At 54.0% G+C, this 21779-nt stretch overlaps 1 protein-coding gene across 2 annotated transcripts in view; it reads left to right on the plus strand.

Moving 5' to 3' along the window:
• BBS9 (Bardet-Biedl syndrome 9) overlaps positions 1-21779 on the plus strand; it is a 340104-nt gene that overhangs the window by 25452 nt on the left and 292873 nt on the right. For both annotated transcript variants that reach the window (XM_056804267.1, XM_056804266.1), the window contains exon 5: positions 1050-1163. In XM_056804267.1, coding sequence (XP_056660245.1) covers positions 1050-1163 — 114 coding nt within the window. The remainder of the gene's footprint in view (positions 1-1049; positions 1164-21779) is intronic.

A 21779-nucleotide genomic window follows, 5' to 3' on the forward strand; every position in this document is an offset into this window, starting at 1 on the left:
ACCTGGCCGGGCACACAAACTCCGTCCACCCTGCTTGCCTTTAGCGCCCCCACAAACCATTCTGGGTGCAGGCGAGGCGCTGCTCGGGGCCTGCTTTGGGTGGCTCCGGCGGTCTCGGCCCCAGCCGCCTCTTGGGCCGGCCTCCTCCCTCCCCCCCAGAGGTTCTTGGCCTTCGCCCCTGGGGCCTCCGTGCCAGTTCTGGGTCTCTGGGCGGCACTTTTGCCCGTGAGCTCAGCCCGTCGTGTCTCCCGGCCGTGCTCGGGGGCTCCCGGGCTGGCCTTGGCAGGGAGCCGACACGGCACCGGCCCAGTGACTGCCGGTGGAGCCTCCGTCCGAGGCCGGCTGCCCGGCCTGACTTCCGCGGCTCGTCCTCCTGCCTGCCGAGCCCTCGGCCGCCTTCCCCCCTCGCTGCCGTAGGGGCCCCGCCATAGACTTACTCTGAAAAGGGTTCAGCAGAACCCCCAGCGGTCAGTCCCGGCTCCGTCCCTCGTCCCGGCCTTGTCCCGTCTCCCCTTCGGCCTTCAGGGCCGCGCGGAGCCCCCCACCCTTCCGAGGCCTCGTGTCTGTATTTCTGGGGCGACCAGAAGCCCTTGTTTTCCCTTGTTTTAACCCTCACCTTCCGTCTCGGAGCGGCTCCAAGGCGGAAGAGTGGTCAGGCCTGGGCCACGGGCCGGGAGCCTTCTTGAGCCCCCTCTTGTATTTCCTTTGGGATCGTTTTGGGGGTCTGACTCCGTCCATGCCGTTGGCCGCAGCCAGAGGGAGGCTTCTCGAGGGCAGCCCGGACCCTCCGGCCTGGACACGGGCGTGTGGCTCGGTCCCTGGGTGGCCACTTCACCAGGGGGCTTGAAGGCCCTTCCCGGCCCTTCCATCGGCCTGTCTGGTGGAAGAGACTTGGGAGGGGGCTGCAGGGATTGGGGCGGGAAGTGGGAGATGGTGGCCCCGGAGCTGCTCCCTCAGTCCTCTCCGTGTATCTTAGGGCCAGAGCGGCTCCCCGTCAGACGTCGGCTCTGTCTGCCCGCCATTCACGGCGTCCCTGTCCCTTTTCCTAGGCACGCTGGGCAACGTGGAGCACGGGAACCAGTACCAGATCAAGCTCATGTATGAGCACAACCTGCAGCGGATCGCCTGCAACATGACCTACGGCTCCTTCGGCGGCGTCAAAGGTAATGGCGCCGAGCGAGGTGCCTGCCCTCGTGCCTGGCCGGGCTCCTCTGGGCTCCTTCTCTTCCCTTTCTCCCATGGGGCATGCCTCTGGGGGTTCACCCAGCTCTGAGAGCCCCCGCTTCCTCTTAGGGTCAGGTTGCCAGCTTAAACCTATTTCAGGGTTTCTGTTCAGCTCTGTCGGGAATGCCAAGAACTTCCCACAGACGGGTCCTGAGCATCCCGGATCCCTCCCCGTGTAGAGTGCGTGCAGGGTGCTCAGTGGCCGTGAGGGTGAGTGAGGCCCTGGGCCTTCCTCCTGAGATGGGACAAAGAGAACCCCATTACTTAGTTCTTAGGTGTTTGTGGGGTGCCCCCCTCCCACGTAAGTGCTGTGGCTGGCTCCCTTACCCTGCCGCCTTCCTGGGAAGAGCAGCCTCCCACTCCTGCCCCCACCTCCAGCCTGGCCCAGGCAACCTCCTTGGGGGGGGCATCCCTGCAGGAGAAGGGACTTGGCTGCTTCAGCGACCGACCGTCTGTGGTGGAGGGGCAGGTGGATGCCCTGGGAGTGGCAGCCTCCAGCCCCGGGCTGGATGTCCCAGATTCTAACCAGGCTATCCCCACCAGGCAGGCTAGCCAGCCTAGCAGAGGCATAAGAGCATTCTGACCAGACAGGAGGCCTGTGCCTGGGGCCTTGAACCATCCCTCATCCCTAATGACCGACTTCCTTGGGCTCCAGTGGAGATGGTCTGGGACCCTGAGCCCGAGAGCCTTGGCACAGCTGAGTCCCTCCAGACCCTGGGCTCCGTGTCCAGCCCGAACCCCTTTGCCATCATTGAGGGGCTTCCCTGGGTGCAGCTGGGCCCTGGCCGCAGCTTCTGGTGCTCTCACCACTTCTTTAAAAGAAAAATCGCCCTCCTGTCCTGTCCAGGGCCAGGCAGATGGGCCAAGTGACTTGGCTGGGTCCCACAATGAGGATGTGCTGAGGTCAGATTTGAACCTGGGACCTCCCTTCTCTGGGCCTGGCTCTCCTTTCACCAAGCCCCCTTGCTGCCCGGCCTCCACTTCTTCAAAAATCCACAGTTTTGTCGCCTCGGTCCTTGGTGCTGTGGAAGGGCTGGACAGAGGCCTGACGGTCAGCGGGGGGCTGGGGGCCTCTGCGCCTCAGCCTTTTGTGCTCACTTTTCCTCTTCGGTAGGCCGGGGGCATCCAGGGAAGAGCACAGGAAGCGGCTGTGGCTGCTTCGTTGGGGCCCAGAAGCTTCCCCCTGGCTGGGCTTTGGTAGGAAACCCTGGAAGGCTCCCCAGGACAGTGTGGGCCTGGCCACCCCCAGAGGGCAGCCCCACGCCATCCAAGATGGTGGCCAGAGGCAGAGGCCTGGCTTAGCTGCCCGTGCTGCAGATCTGGAAGAACCACGGAGCCTCCCGGGCTTGGGACAGCTAAGCCAGGGAGATGGGGCTCGAGGGTCCCGGCACAGGGCAGATGGGCCCCTTTTACAGGTGGCCAAGGGCCTCTTGCCTGGTCATCCATAAGGCGCCGCCTCCTTCTGCCACAGAAGCCTCTTGTGTGCCTGGTGCTGGGCTGTGTGCGAGGGGTGATGCCGAGACCCCCCCCGACCCCCCAAAAGGAGCCCTTGCCCAAGGGGCCTCCCAGGGCGGCCTGGTGGTTGGGGGCTAGACTGTCAGGCCCGGACTTGGCAGGACTCCTCCCCGCCCAGTTCAAATCCAGCTTCAGACCCTACCAGCCGTGGGACCCTGGGCAGGTCACTGCCCCTCCTGGCCTCAGTGTCTGCCTCTGAACAATGATCCGGAGAAGAAAATGGCCAACCCCTCGAGGAGCCAAGAAAACCCCAGCGGGCTCACTGAGGGCCAGAGAGGACGGAGAACCACTGAGCAACAGCAAAGGGGCCTCGGAAAACCGATGGGTCTACAGTAAGAATGGGCTCAGGGAGAGGCAGCCAGTGCCTGAGCGTGGACTGGATGTGCCTGGAAGCAGCCCAAGCCCTGGGTGACTGACCTCGCTGCATTGCTCCTGCAGCAGGAAATCTGGTTCTGACCCAAATGCCCGTGGCCGGCTGCCCCGACGCCTCCTGTGAGCCCTCAGATGTCCGTCAAAGCCGCCGTCCGGCCCCGACGCCTCCTGTGAGCCCTCAGACGTCCCTCGAAGCCGTCGTCCGGCCCCGACGCCTCCCCAGAGCCCTCAGACATCCCTCGAAGCCAACGTCCGGCCCCGACGCCTCCCCAGAGCCCTCAGACATCCCTCGAGGCCGCCGTCCGGCCCCGACGCCTCCCGAGAGCCCTCAGACGTCCGTCGAAGCCAACGTCCGGCCCCGACGCCTCCCCAGAGCCCTCAGACGTCCGTCGAAGCCAACGTCCGGCCCCGACGCCTCCCCAGAGCCCTCAGACGTCCCTCGAGGCCATCGTCCGGCCCCGACGCCTCCCCAGAGCCCTCAGACGTCCGTCGAAGCCCCGACGCTCACCTGCTGGAGCCATTTTCCTTTTCCTTTCGAACGTAGCTCTTGTGTTCACGTGACGGAGATGTCTGCGGACCCCATGGAGGGAGAAAAGCAGAGCCGCCCCGTCTGTGCTGCAGCGGGAAGGCCTGGCAGGGGGTGGGAGGGCCTGGCTTCCAGCTGGGTGACCCTGGATCAGTCACGGAGCCCCCGTGCCCAGCCCTGAGTGCTTCTGCCCTGGAGCCAGCCCACAGCCTGGACTCTAGGAGGAGGGGACGGCCGAAGAAGAGCCCGAGAGGTCAAGGTTATTGGATTGAGCAAGGAGCCGGGAGAGCTTCCTGAGGGGGGCATCGTGAGCGCCGTGTGGCTGCCACGCATCCGGAAGCCGAGCCTGAGCACAGGTCGGCCTGCAGTGTCCCCCCGTCTTCTGGGGGCTCCCTGTGAGACCTGGGAACCCTCTGTGTAACTGGCGACAGCCGGGGGCCAGCCGTGGTGCGGATGTTGGGGATCCTCCGAGAACCTTTTAGAGAGCACGTGATGTTCCGGGCCGGATGGCCCCCTGTCCCCCCCCCAGGAGCCCCCCATGGGTCCTGTATGGGGGAGTCACTTTTCAGCATGTGGTTGACCACCTCAGGCAGCTCTTCAGGAACAGCCTGCTGGGAGGCCACCATTCAAGGGGGAGGCAGCTGAAGCGGCTCAGCCAGGTGACGAGCTCCCCTTTTTAAAAGGAATCTTTGGGGCAGCGAATCCTGCCCTGGGTTCAGGTTTGGGCTAGCAAGGGTCACCTCACCCATGAGTCAGGTCTGGCGCCGTCCGCCTGCCCTGAAGTTTCCTGGGTGGGGGCGGCTGTGTGGGGGCCCCCCAGGCTTGGAGTGGGCAGAGGTGTGGAGTTTCCTTCCCTTAGGGGAGCAGCATGTGGGCAGCTGCTAAAACCCTTGGAAGGGGGTGAGGGCACAGCCGCCCTTGTGGAAGGGGGGTGCCTTGGCACAGCAGGGGGCCTCCCTGGGCCTCCCCTGGCGCCTCCTGGGGAGGTTCAGATCTCAAAAGCAAAGGAGGAGCCCCAGGGAGAGGGCAGGGAGTTCTGCGTGGTTTCCTTCCTTCCTACCACCCAGGGGGTCCTCAGGGGAGGGAGTAAGCACAGAGGGGGAGGGGAGCAGCTCTACCCAAGCCCCTCTGCCTTTCTAGTCACTAACTCTGCCAGGACGGCATACAGCGTGCAGTGTGCGTGCCCACAGAGAGGGCTCTGCATGCCGCCTTTGGCACACGGGCCGGAGTTTTGCCACCACAGCTCCAGGCCATGAGTCAAGTGGAGCGTTCCTTGGTTCTCCCGGGCTCATTTTGATGCTCACAGCTTCTGTTTTTGGTTGTGGGTTCCTGAGCATTTCACATGGAAGCTGAAGAAGCCACAAGATACATTTGGTGGGGAAATGAGCTGGACCTTGTGTGTTCCACGAGGGGAGAACAGTGACCAATCCAGAGTACAAAAGATTTTATTTTTCATTCTATTTGTAATTCAGAATGAGAAAGTAATTCTATGAGATTCCTGAGGATCCTCAATTTAGAAATCATCAGGGAACGGCCAAAACTAATTTCCTCTACTTAATGGAAAATGCCTTTTTGGTATTTCCAAGTTTGAATTCAACTTTTTATGACATGATTCAAACTTTTTCAATCATCCTATACTATTTGGGTCAAACTTAAAAAACCAAAGAAAGCAACTGTTGCGGTGCTTTACATAGCCTGTGAGCTAGAGGGCAGCAGCCCCACAAAGACCTGACAGGATCTTTGAAGTTGCAACAACTCATTCTTATCCACTTTCCTCTCTCCCTCCCTCCCTCCTTTGTTTCTTCCTTCCTTCCCTCTCTTTCTCTTCTTCCTTCTTCCCTCCTTCTCTTCTTCCTTCCCTCCTTCCTTCCTTCACTTCCTCCTCTCCTTCCTTCCCTCCCTTCCTCGCTCCTTCCTTCCCTCCCTCCTTCCCTCCCTCCTTCCTTCCTTCCTTCCTTCCTTCCTTCCTTCCTTCCTTCCTTCCTTCCTTCCTTCCTTCTTTACTTCCCTTCCTTATTTCCTTCCTTCCCTCCTTCCTTCCTCCTTCCCTCCTTCCTTCCCTTTCTTTCCTTCCTCCCTTCCCTCCTTCCTTCCTCCTTCCTTCTTTTCCTCCTTCCCTCCTTCCTTCTTTCCTCCTCACTTCTTTCCTTCCTTCCTCCCATCTCTTTCCATCTCTTTCCCTTTCTCCCTTTCTTTCCTCAAGATTACATCTCAGGACCTCCAGAGCACGGTACTTCTCTGGGTAGAGTTGGTACCCTGCCACCTGTTTGAGTGGCTGGGCATCTTCCCAAATGAGCCAACAGGCCTGACCCCACAGCCATTCCTGGTAGTCTGAAAACAGATGTTCTTCATGTCGGTCCATCACTATCACTCGCTCATTAACTGCACCTCCTTAATTGAACAGTCAAAAGGCCAACCTCAGAAACTGGTGGATGCTGGCATGAAAGTTGCTGTAATAGAAGCAGCCCTTGAAATTTGCCTCCTGGACTCTGCCAGGCTGGCCGGGCATGCTTGAGGGCGAGAGCTGTGCAGGGGAGCCGTTTCAAGGAAAGAGGCCTTTTCTCGGAGGGGGAGGAAGATCTTTGCCCTCCCCGGAAGCTCTGAGGAACGATGCTAGACAGTAATGTTGGAGCACCACATAGCTGCATGGCAATCATTTAGTTTCTGGCCAGAAAAAGAATGGTGGCCCGGCCGGGCCAAGGGGATCCCCGCCCCCCTTTTCCTGGACCCCACGTGCTCTCTGTTCCTGCTGAATTAATTTCATGTTCCAGTGAGGCCCGATGGGAAATTGGGGTTTTGTGTGGCCATATTGCAAATGCTTTGCTATTATAGGATTTCCTCTCTTTCCTATGGGTTTCTTCCTTTAGATATTTTAGCTTTATGTTTCTGAGTTTTATTAGTTTCCTTCTTCATATTTTTAATGGCTTGAGTCATTTTTTCCTGATTTTTCTGACATTTATTTGAACTTTCAGTTGAGAAGGAGAGGTACATCCCATCCTGCTCCAGCTCGCTCATTGTGGGAAATGCTGCTGGCCCTGGGCAGAGGGTCAGCCGTTCTCCTGTTTTTCTCCGTGGCTCCAATTCGGAAGTATTTACCTTTTTTTTTCATTTTTAAAGTCGGAACTCTTGGTGTTAAAGTTTGGGTTCATTTCTGACAGTTTCTTTTTTTTTTCCAGGCAGTTTTGTAGATCAGGGATGTCAAACTCAGGTAGAAATGGCCCCCTGGGGCTGCATTTTGACTCCCCAAACCAAAAATCAGCATTCTTTAGGTCGTGCTGTGATTTTATTTATTTTGTCCAATATGGCCCCTTTATATTTCACACACACCCTGGGGTGTTTTGCCTGGCTGGAGATGTTGGTCCTTCTTTTGAGGGAGGGTTTGGGAAAGTCCCAAATGTCGGGAAGCCTTGAGAAGCCGCCTCATATTGCGGCCTGAGAAGACCGGCTCCAGTGCCCCCCTCCCCCATGAAGGCTCCTCCCAGAGGGCTAATTCTGGGATTCTGCATCAGGGGTGACCCCTGGAAAGGTTCCAGAGGTCTCGGGGCCTACTGCGACGCTAACCATTGTGCAGAGGCCAGCAGGGTGGAACACGTTGTCCCAGGGAAGTCAGCGGCCTCCTTTTCCCTGCCTCGCAGAGGCCCCGCGCTGCCCTCTGGTCTTCCGCCCCCTTCTAAATCCGCTCTCCTGGGGTGCTGCCAGGCCGGCCGCCTCGCCTTGCCTTTGCCAGCGCCGTTCCCCGCGCCGTCGTGACCCCCTTTGTGCCTGCCGCATCCAGCCTCTCCTCCAGAGGCCTCGGGGAGGGCCTTGGACGCTCCGTGTGACTGTGTCCGTGCGGTGGGGGCGGCTGCGGGAAGACTGCCTGAGGGCGGACTTCCTCGGAGCGAAGCCTCTTCTTCATGGCGGCTGGGCCTTCTGCACTGCCACAGCCCCGGAAGTCTGGCCCCGGAAGTCCGGCCCTTTGGTCTCTGGGCAGAGAATGTGCCGCACAGCTGGCCGCCTCCTCCTTCTGGCCTGGGGCTGCCGAGAGTGGCTCGCTGGGGGGGCTGAGCGGGCATCGGCCGTCACGAGGGCCTCCTGGTGCCGCGTGTGGGCAGCGCGGTGGCTCCCCGACGGAGATCCCGGCTTCTAGTCTGGCCCAGACAGTCCTCGCCGTGGGACGCCGGCCGGGTCCCTTCGCCCCCTCGCCTCACCCTCGCTGCTCGGAACCAGAACACAGAACCGATCCCAGGACGGGAGGGAGAGTCCAGGCCCTTCGGGAGGACCAGGGGGAAGGACCCACGCGCTGGCCCTCCGGCCCCTGATTTTCTTGTGACTGGCGTGCGGGAAGGGTCCGAGGGGCCCCTCACCGGACACATAGACCAGGCCAGGCCCGAGGCTTGAAGTGCCGCCTGTCCGCAAGCCTTTATTCGGTGCTAGTGTCCGGCGTTGGGTGACCGGCCGAGATGGTCACCCGCCGCCCCCCGGGCGCCCACCCTGAGGCCGTGCGCTCTGCCTTTGGCCCATCTGACCTGGGACGTTGAGGCTCCCTCCAGGGGTCCAGCCTGGCTTTTCTCTCTGTAATTCGGGGTCTTAGAGCGAGGCCGGCCTCTCTCCCACAAGCCTCTCGGGCTTCCCTTGCCATCCAAGGAGAGCTGCCCTCCTGGCCTGGACCGTCACGGTCCTGCCCTCCGTTATCGCTGGTGCGTCCTTCCTGGCGTGTCCAGCGCTCGGCGGCCCGCTGTGGGGTTTTCTTGGCCGAGACCCTGGAGCGGTTGGCCGTTTCCTTCTCTGGCTCGTTCACAGATGAGGAAACGGAGGCCAACAGGCTAGTGACCTGCCCAGGGCCACCCCGCTAGCAGGCGTCTGAGGTCACGCTTGAACTCGGGGCCTCCTGCCTGGGGCCCAGACCTCTGGCCGCTGGCGGCCTTAGGGCAGACGGCCAGTCGAACCCTTCTTCCAGGGACAGCCTTTAAGTACGGGAAGCCGCCGGCCCCTTCCTTGTTAAGAGCTTTGCTGGCTCCTCATCCGATTCCTTCAGCCCCTTGTTGCAGGCCGCGTCTCGGGCCAGGCGGAGGGGCCCTCTTTGGGGTGGGCTTCCCGGGGTCGGCGCCTGGCCCGAGCCGGTGCCCAGCTGTTCTCCCCGGGACCTTTGCCTTCTTCCTGCCGGACAGCGGCCTCAACGCGGCCTGAGAGGCCTCGGCCCACTCCCGGCTCCCGTGGAGCTCCCAGCCCGCCGGGCTGCCCCTCTGGTCGTCGCTCAGTTTGCCCTCCCGGGAGTGGAGGTCCAGGTCCAGCCTTCCTGCCCCTGCTGCTGTGTCTCGGGCCCGGATGGGGCCGGAAGCTCTTCAGCCTGCCGCTCCTCTGGCCGGATCCCAGCTTCCTGCCTCGTCCTCTTCCCAGGCCCTGAGGGAGGCCTCCGGCTGCCTCCTGCTGCTCTCCTGCGCTTTCAGCAGGCCCCACAGGGTGGAGACGCCCCGGATCCCCCAGGGCCCTGGCTGAGTCTCTGGGGGGGCTGGCCGGCACCGCCCTGCCTGGGCCTTCGCTTGGGAGCCCCTGGAGGGCAGGCGTGCACGGCCGCGTGGAGAGGAGGCTCCCTTCCCCAGCTCTAGTCCGGCCTCCCAGGCCTCTGGGCCAGTCACGGCACCCTTCTTCTTGGCCTCCATTTCCCCATCTGTGAAATGAGCCGGAGAAGGACGTGGGAAGCCCCTCCGGGCTCTTGGCCAGAAATCCCCCCATTTTCCGATTCCCCAGATGCCGCCCCGGCCCTCAGGGCCCCCTTCCTCAGGCTCGGCCCTCGGAGGCCCCCAAGCAGGGCCGCTTGGAGTCCCCACAGTGCGGAGGCCGAGGAGGGCTTCGGGCCAGGCCCCTCCGTCCCACGCACACACGGACCGGAGCCGAGGGCCAGGGAAGCTGCCCCCGAGTACAGAGACCCCCAGCACGGAACACTGAGCAGGGAGGATGGGCATGTGGGCGCCCCAGAGACACAGAGAAGAGACAGGACTGCGGGGCCCTGAGGGGGGACCAGGAAGGGCTCCCGGAAGAAAAGGCTCCCCCGGAGGGCACGGCCTGAGCTGGGCAGAGGGCAGGAAGGAGAGCCCATTGGGTGGGCGCCCGGAGGAAGCCCCCAGAAGGGAGGGGGAGTCCGGGGCCATAAAGGGGAGGCAGAAGGAAGGGGTGCTTCTGGGGAGGATGGCGGAGGGGAGGCTCGAGCCCCTGCTTGATGGTGCCCAGCAGATGCTGAGCGGAGGAGAGGCCTGAGAGGCCCAGGCACCCATTCATTCTGGGGGTGCCCACTCTGTCCTGGGAGGCTTATTTTCTGCCATTGCCAAGGGGGTTAGGTCGTCTTTGGGGGTGGCCTCAGCTGAGAAGTCCATCCCCTGCTTCCACCCTGGGAATGGCTCAGCCCAGATGCCATTTCCTGCAGGAGCTGGTCCTCTCCCTCCAGGCTTTCCTTCCACCTCCTCTCAAGGATCTCCTCCTCCATTAGAAGGGAAGCTCCTTGAGGGCAGGGTGGAGTCGGGCTTTTCTTTGTATTTTCAGCACTTTGGGACTAGTAAAGAGGGGAGAAATGCTTGCTTCTCTAGATGTGCCTGGCCAGAACACAGCCTTCCTGTATGTTAGGGTCTATCAGTGTTTGTCCTGTGTTGGGGTGCCCTTCCACAGCCTCCACATCATGAGGAGGCTTCAGAGGAAGATTTTGCTGGAGTGTCCTAAAGCTATAGGAGGAAAAATAGCAAATTAAAACTCCAGATTCTAAAGATTGGGTGAAATTAGATGCTCCCTCCCCACCCATGTTTGGGCAAATCTAGGACTCCTTTAACAAAGTCTTATCTGATGAAATAGGTTTGCTTCACCATTTTCCAGTGACAAGTAATATCATTGCCTCAACTAGTAAGGTCTTTTTCTACTATTTCTTCATTTGTGGATTAATTTTTTGCATGTCTGATAAGTGTGGTTTATTATGATGCACATTCACTGAAACAGTTTGTGAAGTTTCTATTATTAAGAGATTATCACACCTAAATGATTATTGGATTTTTCTAGACCTTGGTGATCCTTGGTTAAAATTACATTTAACAAAATACATAATAAAGACTTATGGCCCCTTTCCCTTAATTGTTGGATTTGCTCCACCTGAAACACTTTTGCAGATTATCAGAGGAATGTTTTTGTGTTTAAAAAGCCAGTTTGCTAGATTTGTTCAAATTTAGATTGAAATTTTTAATATAATACTAACCAGTAGAGCACTCTGGCTGTCCACCTGTTGTCCCCCACCTTCTCTTCCTATCAGTAATTCCTTAATTAATATCTTTTGCCCTTCTTCTCTGGGTTTTTCCATTGGTTATATATGTAAAACGCTCTCTCTATATTTGCAGCCTGTCACACCTACCATCTTTTCTCTCCCCCTCTGAGATATTCATCTTTAGTTCTTTGAAGGTGGTCGTGTTCCACAATATGCTGCTGTATAGCAGCACTGGAAAGATGTAAGTATTGATAAAAAATATGAACACAGGGCCAAGGGCGGATTCCTGGCGGATTCTCCACTCCAATGGAGACCTCATGCCTTATTAACATTGAACCATTATCAGCTGTTTTGTCAGTTTTGTCAACCAATCAGTTTAAATCCACTTAACTATATAAGCATTTAGTTCAGAAGTTGTCAAACATGCAGTCTATAGAAGCAGATGAAATCAATATGTAACTCCAGGAATTGGGTTCTATTTGGGCCTGACACCATTGCTTCTGTCCACATATCTCCATCCCTTCCACATGAGTTGTGTGACAGTCTTTAATAGGACCCTTGGCTAACATTGAGGTGACCTTTATCCATGGCTCTCTGTTAAACCACGGTTCAGTAGTACTGTCACAAAAGCAAGTGAGGTTAGCCTGGCATGACTTGTTCTTTTTTTTTTTAAATTTTTTATTTATTTTTAATATATTTTATTTGATCATTTCCAAGCATTATTCGTTAAAGACATAGATCATTTTCTTTTCCTCCCCCCCACCCCCCATAGCCGACGCGCAAGTCCACTGGGCATTAGATGTTTTCTTGATTTGAACCCATTGCTTTGTTGATAGTATTTGCATTAGAGTGTTCATTTAGAGTCTATCCTCTGTCATGTCCCCTCAACCTCTGTATTCAGGCAGTTGGCATGACTTGTTCTTGATGAAGCCATTCCTGTCCATTTTAATCACTTCTTTCCCAGCTGGATATTCACCCACTACCTCATTCATGATCTGTTCTAGATTCACCCCAGAAACTGACGCCAGTCTCCTGGGCCTAGAGTTTTCTGACTGTTCTCTCCCCTTTTTAAAAGACCTGGACACCCTTCACCCTTCTCCAGTCTGATGGTACCCTCTCCCTTTTCCATCATCTTTCCAAAGTCATTGATGGAGGCTCCGCAGTCCCACCCGCCAGTTCCTTCAGAATGTAGGATGTAGTTCATCTCAGCAAGGTGACTTGAATTCCTCTTACCTCTTTACTCAATGTGGTTGTCGACTTGCTATTAGTCATTTTTGTTTTTCCATTGCCAGGTCAAAGATCATTCTACTTGGCATGAAGTGAAAGTGAATGAGAAAGGAGCCATTCCTGGATTATGCTTCTGGTTTAGGTGGCAGGTGAAGTCAGTGTTTCTAGAAGCACCTGGAACCCCCCAGCAGCCTTGCTTCTAGGCAGTCTTCTCGAACCCTTCTCCATCTTAGGAATTCTCTAGCTTTGGGGCTGTGGTGGCCTTTGGAGATCAGCCTGGTCTTGGGCGGATGCCGGTATCCTGAATACATGCCCTATTTAGCGATGACTAGGAGTTCCTGAAAAGGCGCAAGGAGATTTCAGACACCTCTCTCGGAGTCAGGATGGAGAATCAATAGATTCTTGCATCCAGCAGGACCAGTAGGAAGTGAGGCTGTGTCAGAGCGCTCCACGATTTATGTCAGGGCTTGGCATAGACTGTGCTGGTTAGGCATATCGGCTTTTGAGAACTCGGTTGTGCCTAACTGAAAAGTGTGCCTTTTGTATGTAAGAATATTGTTGCCAATGTGGCAGCAGGAGCAGAAACTTAGGTTATCTCACTTAGATAACTTCGTTATCACTCATTTAGCATCATAATCAAGTTCATCCCTAGGACAAATATCCTATCATTAAGTGCAAGAAAATAGGAGAATCCTACGATTCACAGCTACTCTGCCAAGACGTTTTCACATTTGATAAGGCTTATCAGTGATCAGAGAATTTGTAGGAGTTTCCCATCTTCAGCCCAACCTGGCAGTCAATGCCCCAAATTTCTACGTGCTCAACGGACAAACTTTTCTCTTCTCAGTATCGGTGTTATAAGAGCCTCAGCAAATGCCCAATGTTAGTGGTTAAATTAGGCATCTCATTTTGATCTTCATTAATTGCTCTTTTCTTTGTCCAGTGTTTTCCCTGCTTCTGTCTCTTCATCTCCATTGAAAACTGCGTTTTCCTTTGATGTTCTGCTTTCTTCCATGAATCCTCTGCTTTTTTGGGATGTAACTCGGGACCTCAGTGGGGGGTCATGGACCATTGGAGAGGACAAAACAGATTTATTGTGCTGTGCATTGACATTTCTTTAAGTGCATCTTCTTATAATAACCTACTTTTTTTTTTTAAACCCTCACCTTCCGTCTTGGAGTCAATACTGTGTATTGGCTCCAAGGCAGAAGAGTGGGAAGGGCTAGGCCATGGGGGTCAAGTGACTTGCCCAGGGTCACACAGCTGGGAAGTGCCTGAGGCCAGATTTGAACCTAGGACCTCCCGTCTCTAGGCCTGGCTCTCCATCCACTGAGCTACCCAGCTGCCCCCTAATAACCTACTTTTATAAGGCGATTTTCCGCTTATGAGATAGTTACTCACAACCAAGCTATTATGTATGTTGTCCATTCGTTTTTCAGTCATGTCTGACTTTTTGTGACCCCATTTAGGGTTTTCTTGGCAAAGATACCAGAGTAATTTTCCATTTCCTTCTCCAGCTCATTTGGAAGATGAGATGAGCAGTAAGGGCTAGGCAATGAGAATTACGTGACTTGCCCAGGGTCACACAGCTAGTAGGAGTCTGAGGCAGATAAGTCTTCCTGAGTCCAGGCCTGGCGCCCGGTACCTATGCCATTTAGCTGCTCTATCAGTTGTACAACTATTCCTATTCCCATTTAACAGATAAGAAAAATCGAGGCTCACAGACTAAGTAGCTTGCTCAAGTTCTCACTGCCAGCAGGGAGCTGACCTTGAGCCCAGGTCTTTGCGCAGTGAGTGCGCCAGGGCATCTACACGTGCTAAGTGCGAGTTAACGAGCCTGCTGGCTCTTTGCAAGCTGAGCCCTCATTATCTTTTGCTCTCTAGGATCTCACACTGTCCAGTGTAGTCGGAAAGGGCTAAATATCTCTTCAGTGAGTTGTTCTGTATAGCAGCAGAGCGAGGAGCGTAACTCCTCCTTGTCTGGTGAGTCGCCATCCCCAAGAGCCGGAAAATGCCATTGTATAACCCGATCCCAAACGCCCGTTCCTGGGCCAGCTTTCTCGGAAGTGCCTGCCTGGGGCACGTCGTGGCGATGGAGGGGGAGAAGCCCAGCAGACACCTCCGCACTCCCCCCGCCAGGACTCCTGCCAGGGCGATTATCTGCTCCTGCTCGGACGGGAACACGAACTGATTTTTCCAAATCGGCTGTAAAGCACCCAAGATTTTCAGTGTTTGGTTTCCACCCAGCTCTTTCCCTCAGTTGGGGTAAGAATCGCTACTTCTTTTCTTTCCCGGACCGTTGGTAGAGCCCCCTTGGGTGCCCGGGAGGCCTGGAGCCAAGTCAAGTCCACAAGAGGCCGTCGATGAAGTCGCTGCCGGTGCCGAGCCCTCGACCGTGGGCGCGCTCTCAGGCAGCCTCTCCTTCTCCGTCCACATCAGGGCTCGGCCTGGCGCCAGTGAAGCCAGGCAATGGGGTTGGGTGTCCTGGCAGGATTCGAGGCCTCGGCCCCCCTTTTCTAGCCAGGAATCCAAGAGAAGGGACTTGGAAACCTCTTGTAGCCTCCGCCAGGGTGGAGCTGCTGCCCGAAGCCTCCCTTGTGCTTCGGCCTTTGGGCCGCTGAGCCGAGTGATGGGCTCCCCGGAGCTCCTTCAGGAGAATGTGTTGAGTCGGACTGAATGATGATGGTTCAGTCTCAACGCTTGCTTTATAAGCTGCCGCTGCAAGTGCAGTGTTTAAAACAGAACCCGTTTTCAGCCAGATGACACAATGGACAGCGCCCTGGGCCTAGAGGTAGGAAGACCCGAGTTCCAGGGAAGCCTCAGATGCTTAGACCTGGGCCTGTTGGCCTCTGTTGCTTCATCTGTAAGATGGGGATAATAATAGCATCTACGTCCCAGGGGGGCTGTGAGGATTAGACTGTAAAGCATTTAACACAGCGGCTGGCAGAGAGCATCTTAGGCCGACTGTGTGGCACAGGCTCCTCGGGCGGCTGCGTGGCGAAGCCCGTGGATCCTTCTTAGAATATTGTTCAGAGTTTTTAGGTGCACAAAATAAGATACAGTAAGATATATGTACATAGTAACATAAAGGAAACCAGTGATAATGAAACAGTTGTGAAAACATGAAAAAGAAGTTCTTGGCCTTTAAGACTTCTCATTAGAGTAACCCTTGTTTACAGGCAGTAAAGTCGTCTGTCCTGTGGCAAAAGCAGATGTAACTTGATGACTGCCTAAAATGCACAGTTACGGATCGGCGATTGAAGGAGGCTGTTCTTACGGGGGGTCACGTGGCCTTTAGGATGTGGCGATTTCATAGCATGATCGGTCGGTTGCATGAAAAATTGTTTGGGAATCTGCTAACCTGAGCGGAGACTTAGCTTCAAGGTAACTGGAGTGACGGGCGCGTGTCTACAGTCCTGCCGTCCTGGTGCCTTGACCCAAGCCTCAGGAGTAGAGAAAGGGTTCTCCACGGGACGCCTTTGTGTTTCGGGAGGGCAAGCCCCAGAACCGCTGGCCGAGGGACGGTCCTCTTGAGGCAGAGACCGTTGAAACCACGTACAGAACGCTAAGTGGTTCCATCTGATCCGCAGAAAAGGACTGTGGGTTACATTTTCACTTTATAAATATGTCACTGGCAAAGCCAACTGGCTGCCGCCGGCTTTTCACGACGGACGTTTCTGGCGGAGCCTTTGGAAGATTGAACTTCTGCAGCGAAACATAAAAAACCTATTCACCAGTTACACGTTAAACCGAGATGACCAGAGGAACAAGAACTATAAAAAGCTCGCGATGGAGGGTAGACGTGTCGGTGCAGTTTTAATTTATTCTTCTAGGAGGTTTTTAAAAATAATTGGTTCTAGCACAGCCCGCCGACTTATAAAACGCAGAAAGATTTAAAGCCATTTTCTGACCCTGTGGGGGAAAATCCAAGTTGATGGAACAAGTTCCTCTAAGCTAAAAGTCCAGAATGTAAAGGCTTTTTAAGAAACAGGAACAAAGGATGATTTGTGTTTTGGTTGAGACAGAAGGACATAGCTGGGCGGCAGAGGTTCCCTTCTCGTCCTCCTTCTGCCAGACTCACCTGGCTATGTTCGGCTCTAGGGTTTAGAGGAGCAGCAGACCCTCAGTTTACAAAATGGGTATGAAGCTGGCCTGAGCCCGAGTGCCAGGAGATCTTCGGGGCTCAGGACGTTGTGTCCTGGGTGGTGGGTGAGCCTTGACTCCCAAGCCGGTGTGATGAGAAGGCCAAGGTGTGGACCGGCCTGTTTCCAGACTTGATACCGGCGTTCTGGGGGCGGCTCGGACAGACGAGGGTTTGAGCAGGGCCTTCCCCAAGCCATGAGCATTCTGGTTGGGGGTCAGAGCCTCCCACTGAGGAGCAGAGGCCATCCTAAGAGTGAGTGCAGGGAGGGAACTGCCATCGCCCAGAGACTGGGAGCCCACCAGGCTTGGGCAGAACCAGGAGCTCAGGACACCGATGAATGGGATCTCCTTGTTTCTATTTTTCTTCTTTTTGTTCAGCATTTCCCACTTTCAAACATCCTCACCTTCCATGTAAGCGTCAATACTGTGGCTATAATGGGGGTTCAGAGACCGGCCCAGGGTCACGCCGGATGACTGATGGAGAGGAAGGAATCCTCCCGGAGGGGCTGTTCCCGGGTGAGAGTTCATCTAGCATGAGCGCAGCCGGCAGAGCCTTTTCTGTGAAATCGGTGCTTGTTTCATTAAGAGGGGCCCTTGTCCGCCTTTTTGGGGGAGGGTTGAGAGCCCCGCCCATTCCTGCTGCCCACATCCTCGTGGTGTCCTCAGTGATTGCACACTGAATTTCCAGGCGTTGCTCCTCTCAGTCTTGCCCCCATGGGGCCAAGGCTGGATGGCTCCCTGCCGGAGCCCATCCAGCCGTCCTGGGGCCCTTCTTGCCTGCCCTTTTCTCGCTGCCCTCCAGCCTTCCATCTCTTGCCCTAGGCACAGTCCTCAGGTTAAGGGGACCCTGGCCTTCTGGATCTGCCTAGCTGCTGGGAATCCCTTGAGGAAAGCTATGGACTCCTCCTCCCCACCTCCTTTTAACTCCAGGTACTTGGGGAGACCGGGAACTTGTCCCCCTCCCCCTGCCCCTCCTCCTCCAGGAAAAGAATCTCCTGGAGGGCAGGAGCCAGCCCGGGGGCGGATGGGGGCTGCTACAACATGGCTGCCTCGCTCCGGTACTATTCAACCTATTTTTCACCCAAGTATTACGACATGCTGTGATGGATCTAGACCTGGGCATCTACATCAAATACTGGCTGGATGGCTCATTATTCGACCTTTGCCTCCTGACTGCAAAAACAAAGACAACAGAGAGACTCATCCTGGAAGCTCTCTTTGCAGATGACTGTGCTCTCATGGCCCACCAGGAAAATCACCTCCAAACCATTGTGGACAGGTTCTCCACCGCAACAAAACTGTTTGGCCTCAGCAAAACAGAGGTGCTGTTCCAACCTGCACCAGGGAGGCCAACGAACCAGCCGTGCATCACAATCGACGGCACGCAGCTTTCTAATGTCAACACTTTCAAGTACCTGGGCAGCACCATCGCCAACGACGGGTCCCTAGACCATGAGATCAATTCCAGGATCCAAAAGGCCAGCCAGGCACTCGGGCGGCTGCACTGCAAAGTCCTCCAACACAGCGGTGTAAGCACTGCAGCGAAGCTCAAAGTGTACAACGCAGCGGTCCTCAGCTCGCTCCTGTACGGTGTGAGACATGGACACTGTACCGGAAGCACATGAAACAGCTGGAGCAATTCCACCAATGCTCTCTCCGGTCAATCATGAGGATCCGATGGCAGGACCGAATCACCAACCAGGAAGTCCTCGACAGAGCCAACTCCACCAGCATCGAAGTCCTGGTCCTCCAAACCCAGCTACGATGGTCTGGACACGTCATCCGCATGGACCCACAGCGAATACCAAGACAGGTATTCTAGGGTGAACTGTCAGGACTCAGGAAACAAGGCCGACCAAAGAGAAGATTCAAGGATCAGCTAAAGTCCAACTTGAAGTGGGCCGGCATGACACCAAATCCACTAGAACTCGCTGCCTCTGACAGAAGCAGCTGGCGAACCCACATTCACCATGCCGCCACCACCTTTGAAGATGAGCGACGCCGACGTCTTGCCGCTGGCGTGAACGCCGACACCAGGCCACAACTGGCGTCCCAGGCCCCGTGTGCCACAAACTGTGCGCCTCAGCCTTTGGACTCCAAAGCCACAGGAGGGTACACCGTAGATGAAACTGCACAAAGACAATCGTCATTCTCGGTCACCGAGAGACCACTATATATAATGGCAAAACAGCGATAGATCACTTGGCTTAACTCAAACCATTGGGAGGGTTTAGAAGAAGCTTTTAGGGTACGTAAGAGTCAATGGACAAAGATACTAACTACCATAGCAAACATTTACAGAGCGCCTTCTGTGTGCCTAGTACTGGGCTACGGCTTTACAGATGTCTCATTTGCTCAACAGCCCTGGGAGGCAAGTGGGGAGGAAAGGGAGGCAAACAGGTTAAGTATTTGGGATGGGATTTGAATTCAGGTCTTCCTGACTGGAGGCCCAGGACTCTTATCTACTAGACCACCTAACTGCCTCATGTTTATGCTACCTTATATATTGAAATGACTTTAAATAGTTCCCAAGCAAATTATTCTGTAGTTGTATTAATATTCAATATTATTTAGTAAGAATTTGAAGACAAAGAAAATACTTTTAGGCTCTTCCTTGTTAAATTCATATATGGCTTATTGACACAGCTGAATTTTGTAATGGGAATCATTCATTCATTTAGCAATTCTTGTTTCCTTGAAAGAAGTAGTATACATTTTCCATTCCTTTAGGAGAGATTAAGTCATTAGCCACAGTCTGGAAACCTAAGCACCCCCCACCCCAACCCTTAAAAATCTTTCTGGGTTAAAACCACCGTTTATACTCTCGAAGTCATCAGATGCCAGTTATCAGGGGACCTTGGTGATGACGAATGATATTAGACGTTTGTGTTATTACTTACACCAGGCTTACAAAGCAGTTTTGCTTCTTTGTGGTTCCTTGAAAAACAGATTGTTATTTTAACCTGTTGATGACTAAAGGATGCACGATTTTCTTAAGGAAAAAGGAAATTTATTTCTACGTACACATTTATCATTGCTACAGGAAAGGGCTCTATTTGGATTAGTGAATACTTGTTATAAAATACATTTTTTTTCTCAGTTTAGTAAAACAATTTCCCAGGAAAAGCAAGCAACCCCGAAACAGGAAAAGGAGAAATTCTCTTTGATAACAATTTAGTTAAAGCCATCGCCAGCATCTTTCAGTTTTGTCTTGGAATTTTCATAATGCGTCCCAAGAGAAAGTTGTATCACTGTAACTTTCCCATGTAAATTCACCAACATTTCGTGATGGGGTCTGAACGATACGTGGTTTGGCCTTTACTCTGTTTGGATTGTGCACATGAAGGAACTCCATTTTGGTAGTTTTTGAAGAAGACGATGGCTCTCCTATTTCTAGGTGCAGCATTATATCATAGCCCCATTTCCATTCGCCCTTGATTTAAAAAAAGCCATTCTTTTCTATTTTGCCTTTTTTAAAATAAGATGGGACATGTATAGTACCTGGATAAATGAGAGCATCTTATCAGGGCTGAATTTCATGGGTTGTTGAAAAAGAGACTGCATGATCACGGGTGGTGGGAGTGAGGGCTGCGCACTCCATTGGTATCCCAAGTGAAGAGAAAACAAGAAGATACTCATGATGGTGGGGGAGCCTTTCTGGGAAACTGAGAGGAAGATGGGGATGACTGTCACCCAGGGTGAACTTTAGAGGGAGTACCAGCACGGAAGCGATCGTTGGTCTTTTTGGTTAACAGTGAGGATTTCATTAATTATCTACAACCTTGGATACGCACACACGCACAACCCCCCCTTTTTTGCTTCTTGAGAGGGTAGATTTTTAGGTAAGATGTATTATGAAATGCTCCTTCTTATGAACTAAGAGTACTTATTTCTCTTCCATGGTGGGAGGCAGCACACTCTGCCACTGCCTTTGTATGTAATTGCAAACAAGTCATTGAAAATCCCCTGAGCCTGGGTTTTCTCACCTCCCAAGATGGATATAATATCTGTTGCATCTCACTCACAGGGTTAGGGTAGGACCAAACCCCGTAAAGTGCTCCTCGTTGTCAACAACATCATCATCGCTATCGTCTTCCCCCAGAGAGGGCCAATTCCTGGGATCTTGGGAGAGCTTCCTCACTGAACCAAAGCCCCAAAGGACAGTGATGTGTTTGGCCCAGTCGTTACTCTGAACCAATGGAAAGCTCGAGCCGAGAGGGCATGATGGACCTTGGAGGCTTTTGGGGGCTCTAGATCTTCTTTTAAAGCGCTCAAGTTGCCTTTTGTGGATTAAAAAAATCACCATTTTAACAGCCAGTTTTATGCCAGCTTTTTTTGTTAATGCTTGTGTTAGGAGCTTTATGTGGGGTACGTTAAAAAGAAATAGATTGTTAGGATGGATTCAAATTTAAGGTCTCAGCTCAAAGGTCATTTGCTTTCCTGTGGCAAAATGGATTGTACTCTTGAAATTAAGAGGATGATTGAGATTCTTGTGTGAAAAAGGAGAAGAATAAGATTGTGTGTATGTATCCAAAGTGAAATAGAAAGATGGTTATCTGAATTATTGAGGCCCTGAACCACTTTCATTTGAAAAAATTGGTTCTCTCCATGGAAATTCCTTCTCTTCCCTTTTCCTTCTAAAAACTCCATCCCCTCACACTTATTAGAGGTGATTGGCACCTCCTCCACAGAGACAATGGAGGACAGGGATGGTGAACCTATGGCATGCATGCCAAAAGCTCTCCCTGTGGGCACAACTGCTGTCGCCTGCCAGAGTTTGTTACTAGAAAGCCTTTGGTGCAGAGCTGTTCTCTCTCCCTCTCCATGTTTCTGAGGACATTCTTTACTTCCCCTGCCACCCTACCCAGCAGCCAGTGGGAACGCTTCCTCCCTCCCCTGTCTGGGGCAACGGGGCTTGGCAGTAGGTGGGGGGCAGGGCTCTCAGTCTAGGGGGTGGGGACAAGGTCCAGTTCACTTCAGCTCCCTCATCTGTTCCTGGAACCTCAGAATCATCCGCTCTTTTCTCTTCTCTTCTGGTAACCAGAGGCAGAAATCTGTTATTCACTGAAAAGAGTTCCTATCTCTAGGCCCTGGATCCTGTTTCCTCCAGGCTTTTTGGGCCTCATTCTAGGATCCACCTTCTCTTGCTGCTTCCTTCTTAATCCATTCCTCACTATTGGCTTCTCTCTGTAATCTTACAGGTGTGCTTATGTCTACATTACTAATCCTGAGGATGCCTTCCTATTAGTGTTTCAGCTCACCTCGTCATTGTCCCATCGCTGGTTAAACTTCCCGAGAGAGCCATTCACCCCCAATGCCTCTGCTTGCTTGCTCTTTATTTCTCTGTCTCTGTCTGTCTGTCTGTCTGTCTGTCTGTCTCTGTCTCTGTTTCTGTCTCTCTCTTTTAACCCTTCCCTTCCATCTTAGAATCCATACTGGGTCTTGGTTCCAAGGCAGAAGAGTGATGAGGGCTTGGCAGTGGGGGTGAAGTGACTTGCCCAGGGTCACCCAGCGAGGAAGTGTCTGAGGCCCCATTTAAATTCAGAACCT

This window comes from Monodelphis domestica, chromosome 7, assembly GCF_027887165.1.
Source record: "Monodelphis domestica isolate mMonDom1 chromosome 7, mMonDom1.pri, whole genome shotgun sequence".
Taxonomy (NCBI): Eukaryota; Metazoa; Chordata; class Mammalia; order Didelphimorphia; family Didelphidae; genus Monodelphis; species Monodelphis domestica.